Source organism: Lissotriton vulgaris, chromosome 8 (assembly GCF_964263255.1).
Source record: "Lissotriton vulgaris chromosome 8, aLisVul1.2, whole genome shotgun sequence".
Taxonomy (NCBI): Eukaryota; Metazoa; Chordata; class Amphibia; order Caudata; family Salamandridae; genus Lissotriton; species Lissotriton vulgaris.
Window position 1 is genome coordinate 1,433,451,613 of NC_141696.1, and position 10,972 is coordinate 1,433,462,584.

A 10,972-nucleotide genomic window follows, 5' to 3' on the forward strand; every position below is an offset into this window, starting at 1 on the left:
TTTCATTCCTACGTTTATAACATATACGTCTAAATATGGTTACGATATACTTTATTTTCAAATTTCGCTCTCTCAAGACCGATTGCATTGCAAATGCTTGGCAACTTAGTAACTGTCTTTGAGGAGTCCCAGCAGGGGCGGCCTTAGGCATGTGCAAGCTGTGCACCTGCACAGGGCCACCAAACCCCAGGGGCCACCACGTCAATCTATATCCTTAATATAATAATCCTCTGAGGATGGATACATATTTGTGTGGCAGCTCCTGGCAGGGATTTTGCGGCCTCCAGTTCTGTTCCACTTCCAAACACCCTGACACCCTCCCTCCCCCCCTATGCACTGGCCTCCGAGCTCCGCCTCGCCCAGACCCCCTTTTCCGGGGCCCCTACCTACACTCCCTGCCCAGGGCCGCCGTGAGCCTAGAGCCGCCCCTGGTCACATTCTTGACTGGACTGACCTTTTATTCCATCAGATATTTCCCGGTGGATTGAAGCCTTTGGAGGCGGCTTCGAAAGCTCAGAACCCCTCCTGACGCCTCTGTCACTTTCCCTGAGGTTAATTGCAGCAGACAAAGGGGACTTCAAGAGAGGGAAAAAGAGAGGGAGGAATGAAGAGAAAGAAATCAGAGGGAGAGGACAGAAGGAGAGAGAGAAAGAGAGTGAATAGATGGATGAAAAGAAAGAGATAGAGGCGCAGCGCTAGCTGGACTATCTTTGCCAGGATACTTTTGTTCCCTTGTCCGGCCCGGGTCTCAGTAGACGATGCCTGGAGTCAGCAGCACCTGCGGCACAGGCGGATATCCCTGGAACGGAGCGGTCAGAGGCTTTTCTATTGGACCAACCTCACCTCCTTCCTCTAAAAACATGAACACCTTTACGTTATTTATTTTCTGATGGGGTCCTTTAGAACCTAAAGACCCCATATGTCATACTGAACTTATAGATTTCCCAGCTTTCCATCTATAGCAAGGCAATGCTGACTTTTTGAAAATAGGTGTATATTTTATTTCTTGTTCTTAAAAATGTGTTCTGCTATTGCTGGAATGCACGTTTTTCTTGCTGGAGAGTAGAACAATGGAAGGTGATTGCATTCAGGCTCCTTCTTCCTACCGCCCCAATTCGGAAATGTCCAAATAACAGGAAGGAAGCCCCACATCCTCCTCACTTTCTGTGATTCTAATCCGGTTTCAAATAGACATCACAAAGAAGATACTATTTATTCTATGTCAGCAGCCCAAGTTTGAGATCATTCAAAGTGCTCCTCTACTCCTTGTAGTTCGAGTAAACTATATACAATTACTGTAATAAAATAAGCATAATCTTTTGGCTTGAAATGCTTTTGTGCCACAGGTGCATCAACACACAGAGCTATCTTGCTTGGACTGTAAACTATGAACTGCATGTTACACAAACACGTCACTGCAGCAGCTGATACATGTGAGTAGCAGGTGGGTTCCATGACACCGGCACAACAGCCAAATGCCCCTTTTCACATGTGACACACTTTATCAGCCCTGTCTGTGTAACGCTCTGCAGGCCCGAGTTTTTAAAGCTCCTGCTTTGTTTGTTGAAAGTAGAACTGCAAGGCCCACAATATAATGTGCAGTGGGGTAAAACGTCAGTTTGCTTCTATACATGTTCTTAATTCACTGCTAAGCTTTAGTCGAACACTTTTTATACAAAACAAAGAAATATCGATGCTTGGATTGACGTGAGCGGCCTCAACAATGTGTATTGTTCACAATATCCACCACCCTCAAAGTGACTTTCTAACACCCTCTATTCTTTCCCCTCCTAAATAGACCTCAGTGTCTCCACCACCCCTCAAGGCGCTTTTTTAGTACACCCTGGTGACCTTCTGGAAATGTCAGACTCAAACCATATCAATTACTCCAGACCTTATAAAGAAATATTTATATATACATAAATCTAACTGAAACATGCCCTTGCTCTAACCCACATCATTAATAATAGTATTTCAATTCATTTTCAACAAAATACTACAGCCGAATAATATTTCTGAAGTTTGCAGAGCGCTGTTTTTGCAGGCCTGAGTTTAAGATTAAAAAGCAGGAAATCTTATTGTGTAGCCTTTCCTTTACTCTGTTTACCTTCCAGGTCCAAGGAGGCCGTTTCCGGCCGAGCCTGCCTTGGAAACAGCGAGATAATGTGGAAACAAATGACTTTTGTTAACTAATGAAGGACATGTGGCCGGTGCTGCTTTGCACTTTTACAGCGGAACTTCCATCCCATAAAACTATCAATTCTCAAGCTAGCCTTTTCTTACTTTCTATTTGGAAATGCAATTCTAGCTGAAACAATTCTGAGAGTTACAGGACAATGAAAGTAGAAGAGCTCGCCTCAAAGGGCTTATTTATTTATTTTGCCTGTTTTCTGTAGTACTGATGTGCCTCAAGAACTCAAGAGGACTTTGCCATAAAGCAAACAGAAGTGTGTATAAAGACCATTGCTGATGTCCTTTTGGCGATCACAATTCGAATATCTGACACATTATGGTGACCAGACAGTGCATCAGCTCTTCTCGACACGCGCAGCTACGCGCACGCAGAGGAACTGGTGATGTCGGTGATTCATCAGGGCAGCATCATATGACGACAGCACAATGGACAATCCAAATTCGTAGTCTCAATCAAATGATGTTGTTGGTGATCCATCAGGGAAGTATCATATGATGACGGCACAATAGACAATCCAGATTCTTAATCTTAATCAGATGATCAATCAATCAGTGTTCTATTTTTTACTGCTGATGTTGAGTTTATGGTAGTGGGAGAGTTTAGTGCTCACTTCATTACCAGAGAATTGAATTTTTCTCAAAACATCTAAATCCAGCTCGTAGTCTAAAGAGAAGATACTCAAAATCTGCTTGCCCGGGAGAAAGCAGGGGCAACATGAGGCAACAAGCTTGGCAACTGTCTGGGCACAACCAGCTTCAAACAATTACTGGCCAGTAGACATCATATTGCGAATCATCCAATCCTCGTCGCCAAAATGTTGCGAGTAACTTCGCAGGAACCACAGGACACGATCTGCATGGAAACTGGAGATCTAATGGGGAACAGAACCTGGCGTCAATCCACTTCAAGGAGCCAGGGTCAACTGACTCCCTTGGAGTGTCGTCCGCCTCACATTCTAAGATCGGAATTAGAATGAATGAAGTACTATAATAAGACATCACAACTCTGAAATGCCCCAGTGCACCTCATTTGAAATTGTGATGTCAACGTCATGTGACTGCAGCTAATAGGATACTCAGTTTCAAATTAACACAGAATGAAACCAAGCGGCCACAAAACGTGATAAAAGCAAAGCAGCAGACAAGAGAAATACTTAACCAAAGTAAGAAGACACCATAAAGTTCCAGATCAAATAACAGCCAGGTATCGCTAATAAATCCAAATTAAACAAAGAACTAGGCATAATGAAAAGGAAGGCCAAACTCCTTGAATATCAGCTCCATCTGGCAGACATTAGGAAAATGGGAAAGTGAGTGCAACAAAACTAAATATTCAAGTAATTTAAAAAGTAAAATCTCAAATTGATCAGGGAACAAAATCAATATACATGACAGGTCCACTGAGCAGCCCCCATTGGCATAGACATGACAGAAAACTTTGGAAATCAGCTATTAAGTGTGGAAGTCTCTTACCCCTCATGGGCAAGAAGATGCTTCTAACATGGCCGATATAGATCTGCGCTGATGAAGCTAGCGATGTGGTCTCCTTCTGGGTCTGGCCGACATTAATGCTACAGCACATGGCAAAGAAGACTTACTGCACAAAGAGAAAACCTGAGATCATGACCTCAGAGTATTTTAACCCATGAGAGATTATAAGTAACGTACAGGAGATTAGACAGTCATGCACTAGACCACCAATGAAATTGAACACACTTCCTGCAGGTATCGAGGAAGCAACCAAGTCATGTCAATGTCTCACTTCGGTGGCCGTATTGCTTGAGGCTCAGAGGTTGAGCTGGAGAAATGTGCAAGAACTCAGAATCATTTAAGGATTATAGGTGTCCTGGGCAAAACATAGTTTGGAACTTCATTTTGAAACAATCAGATGTAATTATTCCTAGAATGAGATATTACCCATGAGCTAGTTGACAAACACACTTCATAAACTCGACAGCCCCAACACTGTCTCTTTAAAGAACATTACATCACAATGCATTAACCATCCACAAACCAGTTACCCCTGCTGTCACTCATTGATGTAACGCTTGTCATTGGCCATGTGCAGCGTTCCGCGGCCTTTTAGCTAGATTTTCGCTATAGAAATGCCATATACATACATACACACATAGACATACATACATACTCTGGAACTAATCACCAGCCCCTTCCTCATCTCCCATCAACTTTCACCCAACAGACAAGCCTAATCCCAGCAAAAGCGTCATGGAGGAAAACACAAACCTCATCTATCATGCAATGCTACAGCATCTTTCTCTTGGACTACAAACTCCCAAGCCGTTCTTCTTCTATACATATTCATGTTTCTACACTGCCATCAGCAAGTAAGTTTTCAGTGATTATATATCACTGTAAATCTATTTGGTAGTGGCAGACCGGGAAACCTAATGGAGATATAAGATAGAAAGCAAAGAGAATGGAAAATAATATCTGTCCCTCCTTGAAAATGGTGCTACGGCTATGGATAAGAGCAGATGAGATTATTAGAACTCTCTATAGATCTATGGCTACCTTGAACGCTTTTGAGCAAATGACTGGAAAATGTTCCATTTCTATATCATTTGTTGCAGTCTTTTCCTGAGGGAGGAGGACACCCCAAAAACTGGGGAGCTATGGCTGGTATGGCGCACTATCAAAGTACTTGCATATTTCATCAGAGCTTCATCATAACTGCTAGCAAAACCTATAGTCAACACATTTTAAAATGCACAATGTAGCCCCATTATTTCAACCTTTTCTTGGGAGGAAGGGACTCTTCCAACCTTCAGTAGGCAGCCTCATAAGAATTAAAAAATCCCAGGAGCGCCCACAAAGCCCATGCTTGAAGACCTGCAGCTATACAGCTCCATTCTTTGAAAACTGAGCTGTGAAATGCACCGCGTGGCACCCCTCAATCATTCAAGGTTTGTATAGAGCGCGACTACTCACCCGTAAGAGTCTCAAGGCGCTTCGATGGAGGGTGGGGGGACCACTGGTTTCCTCATGGGCAGATAACTGAATAGTCCTTAGGACAGTACTGGGCTAGATTGCTTTGCTCACTCAGTGCCATCAGGTTATGATTCAAATCAGGAGTATTTTATTTGTCAGGCCTTACATAGGGAGCAAATCTAAAACCACCGATCACACACGGAGCAGTCAACAGACAGTCATCAGCCGTGCACAGAACAGAGCTGAAGCAGCAGTGAAAGCCTCCCTCCAGACTCCTATAAGAACTGCCCATGAGTACCTGAGGCTTCTTGCAAGAAAATGATTAACTACAGGAACATGTAAAGAAGTAGTAGCACACCTAGAAGAGATAACCTTTCACAGAATCCTCCTGGGATGTGACAGACTGTTGTGCTTAGACCTGTTGACACCCTAAGAAAGTGTTTGAGCAATAGTAAACCAACACTGCACTTTACTACGCACCTCTCACTTGTTTGTGCTCTATATAGGAATAACTGTAGAGCCAGGTCTTGATGTCCTTCCTGAACTGTGGCAGTGTAGAGCTTTTGCCAGAGGTGGAGGGGGAGGTCCTCACCATGCAATATCTCTAATCTCTCAATATTGTGTTTTTAGCAATTCCTGAGTGCAGTAGAAGCCAGTAGTTTCTATGAAGTTATTTAATGCCGCTCAGAGAGTATGCCGTATTGTATTGTCCAAAAAACACAGTTGATGGACAGAATGTAGAACAATGTCATACATTCACCCCAGTACAAGGATCTGGGCCTAAATCCAACGTTTTTTTGCACTCCACACCACCCTGGGTTAGACACTGGCTATATGCAAATTAGCTCTGACCCTGTGCCTCATGGGAACAGTCCAGTCCGAACTACCAAGCCATGTCTTTCCCAGACCGGAATCAAGCATCCAAGGACCGGTTTCTGGCTATCAGCCTTCATCAGCCTGGATAGCTTGACTCCAGTGGTGTGGAGAGCCTGGGACTCACATCTGAGCATCCCCAGCACACTCGGGGTGAAAATTGCAAAAAACACAGTTGATGGACAGAATGTAGAACAATGTCATACATTCACCCCAGTACAAGGATCTGGGCCTAAATCCATTGTTGTTTTGCACTCCACACCACCTGGGTTAGACACTGGCTATATGCAAATCAGCTCTGACCCTGTGCCTCATGGGAACAGTCCAGTCCGAACTACCAAGCCATGTCTTTCCCAGACCGGAATCAAGCATCCAGGGACCGGTTTCTGGCTATCAGCCTTCATCAGCCTGGATAGCTTGACTCCAGTGGTGTGGAGAGCCTGGGACTCACGTCTGAGTATACCCAGCACACTCGGGGTGAAAATTGCAAAAAACACAGTTGATGGACAGAATGTAGAACAATGCCATACATTCACCCCAGTACAAGGATCTGGGCCTAAATCCATCGTTTTTTTGCACTCCACACCACCCTGGGTTAGACACTGGCTATATGCAAATCAGCTCTGACCCTGTGCCTCATGGGAACAGTCCAGTCCGAACTACCAAGCCATGTCTTTCCCAGACCGGAATCAAGCATCCAAGGACCGGTTTCTGGCTATCAGCCTTCATCAGCCTGGATAGTTTGACTCCAGTGGTGTGGAGAGCCTGGGACTCACGTCTGAGTATACCCAGCACACTCGGGGTGAAAATTGCAAAAAACACAGTTGATGAACAGAATGTAGAACAATGTCATACATTCACCCCAGTACAAGGATCTGGGCCTAAATCCATCGTTTTTTTGCGCTCCACACCACCCTGGGTTAGACACTGGCTATATGCAAATCAGCTCTGACCCTGTGCCTCATGGGAACAGTCCAGTCCGAACTACCAAGCCATGTCTTTCCCAGACCGGAATCAAGCATCCAAGGACCGGTTTCTGACTATCAGCCTTCATCAGCCTGGATAGCTTGACTCCAGTGGTGTGGAGAGCCTGGGACTCACGTCTGAGTATACCCAGCACACTAGGGGTGAAAATTGCAAAAAACACAGTTGATGGACAGAATGTAGAACAATGTCATACATTTACCCCAGTACAAGGATCTGGGCCTAAATCCATCGTTTTTTTGCACTCCACACCACTCTGGGTTAGACACTGACCATATGCAAATCAGCTCTGACCTTGTGCCTCATGGGAACAGTCCAGTCCGAACTACCAAGCCATGTCTTTCCCAGACCGGAATCAAGCATCCAAGGACCAGTTTCTGGCTATCAGCCTTCATCAGCCTGGATAGCTTGACTCCAGTGGTGTGGAGAGCCTGGGACTCACGTCTGAGTATACCCAGCACACTCGGGGTGAAAATTGCAAAAAACACAGTTGATGGACAGAATGTAGAACAATGTCATACATTCATCCCAGTACAAGGATCTGGGCCTAAATCCATCGTTTTTTTGCACTCCACACCACCCTGGGTTAGACACTGACTATATGCAAATCAGCTCTGACCCTGTGCCTCATGGGAACAGTCCAGTCCGAACTTTCAAGCCATGTCTTTCCCAGACCGGAATCAAGCATCCAAGGACCGGTTTCTGGCTATCAGCCTTCATCAGCCTGGATAGCTTGACTCAAGTGGTGTGGAGAGCCTGGGACTCACGTCTGAGTATACCCAGCACACTCGGGGTGAAAATTGGAAAAAACACAGTTGATGAACAGAATGTAGAACAATGTCATACATTCACCCCAGTACAAGGATCTGGGCCTAAATCCATCGTTTTTTTGCACTCCACACCACCCTGGGTTAGACACTGGCTATATGCAAATCAGCTCTGACCCTGTGCCTCATGGGAACAGTCCAGTCCGAACTACCAAGCCATGTCTTTCCCAAGACCGGAATCAAGCATCCAAGGACCGGTTTCTGGCTATCAGCCTTCATCAGCCTGGATAGCTTGACTCCAGTGGTGTGGAGAGCCTGGGACTCACGTCTGAGTATACCCAGCACACTCGGGGTGAAAATTGCAAAAAACACAGTGGATGGACAGAATGTAGAACAATGTTAATGTTAGGCTGCATTTATAAAGCGCACTGACACCGGAGGTTTCCTGGCGCTAAGATTGAAATTGGGGTAGGAAAGAGCTAGTGGGAGTTCGAGAAGAGCCAGGTCTTTAGGCTTTTTCTGAAACTCAGCAGGGTATCAGAGGTTTTGATGTGTAGGGGGATGGAGTTCCACAGCTTGGGTGCCAGGAAGCTGAATCTCCGGCCACCCAGTTTTTTTAACTTGATCACTGGGGAGGTGAGAAGGTGAAGATGGGCAGAACGGAGGTTGCGAGTCGGGCAGTGTGGATTAATGAGGGATTTCAGGAAGGCCGGGCATTTGGTATGCCGGGCTTTGTAGATTAGGCATCCAATTTTGAAGGCAGCCCTTTGTTCAATGGGCAGCCAGTGCAGCTTGGCCAGAAGGGGTCTATCAGATTGCCATTTGGGGACTTTACAAATGAGTCTTGCTGCCTGGTTCTGCACCATCTGGAGGCGGTGGAGCAGGGACCTGGGTAGACCTCAGTAAAGGGAGTTGGAGAAGTCGAGGCGGGAAAGGACAAGGGAAATAACGATTTGCACCAAGGCCTCGTGGGAAAGCAGGTGAGAAATTTTTCGAATTTTGCATAGCTGGAACATGCTAGCAGAGATGATGGCTCCGACGTGGGTTTTCAGGGAGAGGTCTTTGTCAATAGTGACACCCAGACTTTTTACTGCACTCAACGGAGTAGGAGCAGTGCCCAGCTCGGCTGGCCAGAATTGAGGTCCCCAGTGTGCAGAGCTAGTGCCAGGCAGGATAAGTTCCGTTTTTTCCGGATTTAATTTAAGCTGATTAGAAATCATCCATTGTTGGATGTGCAGCATTACTGCCTGGAAATTAGATGCCGCATCCGGGGTGTCTAAAGGAAAGATGATCTGCATGTCATCTGCGTAGTTGAGGACAGTGCAGTTCCAGTTACTGAGTGAGTGAATTAGCGGGCGGGGGTATAAATTAAAAAGTAGAGGTGAGAGGGAGGATCCCTGGGGAACTCCACAGGTGGTAGGTACCTGGGTTGCAGTGAAGGGGCCTAGGTGGACTGTTTGCACTCTGCCAGATAGGAAGGACTTAATCCAATCTTGTGCAGGGCCCTGGATGCCTGCTTGTCCGACACAGTGGAGGAGGATGTAATGGTCCACCGTGTCGAACGCGGCCGAGAGATCCAGAAGGACAAGTGCCTGTGGGGACCCTCTATCGGCATTCTCCCGAAGAGTGTCGATAACTTTTAGAATAACTGCCTCGGTAGAATGAGCTGGCCTGAAGCCTGCCTGGTTAGGTACCAGGAAACCAGAGCTCTCTATGAATGCCGATAGACAAGTTGTCACATGGGCCTCCAACAGTTTAGAAGAATAAGGTAAAACGGAGATGGGCCTGTAATTGGCGGGGTTGGCAGGGTCGGCTCCGGCTTTTTTTAGGAGGGGAACCAGTATGGCCTGTTTGAACACAGAGGGGACCGTACCAGTACTTAGGGAGGTGTTCAGGAGGGGGAGAATACTGTCGGGTAAAGCTGAGAAAACTGCCCTAAGGACCGGGGGGGGACAACAGTCCTTGGGAGAACCTGATTTAATATGAGTTGTAAGCTCGGTAAGGGTACTGGGAGTAATAGCTGGGAACTGAGTGAAGGTGAAGGGGTTGAGAGGGGAGGAGTCTGAGGAACTAGAGGGAATGGACGGAGAGATGGCGTTCTTGATGTCAGCGATTTTCTGGACGAAATAAGTATTGAGCGCATTGCAAGTGTCTTGGGTTAGAGCCTGGGAGGGAAGAATTCTTTGATCAGAGGAGAAATCATTCATGATTTTAAAGATTTCTTTAGATTTGTTAGAGGCTGAGTTGATTCTTTCGGAGATATGTGAAGCCTTAGCTTTCATGATAGCACTTTTGTATTCATTGCGGGCTTTCACATACTCCGCGCGGTCCTCCGTGGAGTAACCCCGTCTCCATTTGCGTTCAAGGTGGCGTAACTTCAATTTTTGAGCTTTAAGTTCCTCAGAAAACCAGCGGTGGGAGTTGCCACACCTCGTGTGAGCGAATCTGGTAAGCGGGGCGAATTTGTCGCTGGCCGCTTGCAGCCAGGTGGTAATTGCACCTTCCATAGAATCGATACCGGATGCTAGGTTGATGGTGGGGCAGGTGTTGGCTGCAAAGTCGAGAAACCCCTGGCCATCATAAGAGTTCCATTTGCGACATTGTCCACCAGGAAGGGTAGGGGCCTTGATGCTCCCTTTAACGGTGAAGGTAACCTCTATCAGGTGATGATCTGACCAGAGACAGGGGGAGATGTTGGGGCGGGACAGGGCAAGGTTGTGGGTCCAGACGTGATCAAGAATATGGCCTTTGGAGTGGGTAGGTAAGGTAATGTGTTGAGTAAGGTTCAGACTGGTCAGGCTTTCAAAAAGCTCCGTAGCATGAGGCCCTGCAAGGTCGCTGTCGTACCAATAATTGAAATCGCCAAATATGGCGATTCTCGACTTGTGCGTAAGCAGGTCAGCTACCTGTTCACTCAAGGATAAAGGAAAAGATGGCATCGACAGGGGGGGATGATAGAGTAGTACAAGTGCAAGGGCACCACCTCCAGTTTCCATACTAATGACTATGTTTTCTGTCCCAGGTAGAGTAAGTGAGGCGGAGGTGAGAAATCTGAACTTTTTATGAATGATAGACGCTACTCCGCCTCCAGGGCGGTTCAAAGGGCGGTTGACATTGAGGATGTAATAGTCTGGAGGGAGGGCAGCTAGGATGTCAGGATGGGAGTCCGGAGTGAGCCATGTCTCGGTGAGTAGCAATACATCAGG

At 46.4% G+C, this 10,972-nt stretch overlaps 1 protein-coding gene across 1 annotated transcript; it reads right to left on the reverse strand.

Moving 5' to 3' along the window:
• Window positions 1–416: 416 nt before the first annotated feature.
• Window positions 417–10,705, reverse strand: LOC147698885 (uncharacterized). Its single transcript, XM_086936286.1, has 2 exons — window positions 9,359–10,705; window positions 417–575 (listed from the first exon to the last, which is right to left on the reverse strand). The coding sequence occupies exons 1-2, from the start codon at window positions 10,703–10,705 to the stop codon at window positions 417–419; spliced, it is 1,506 nt and encodes a 501-aa protein (XP_086792412.1).
• Window positions 10,706–10,972: the final 267 nt, after the last annotated feature.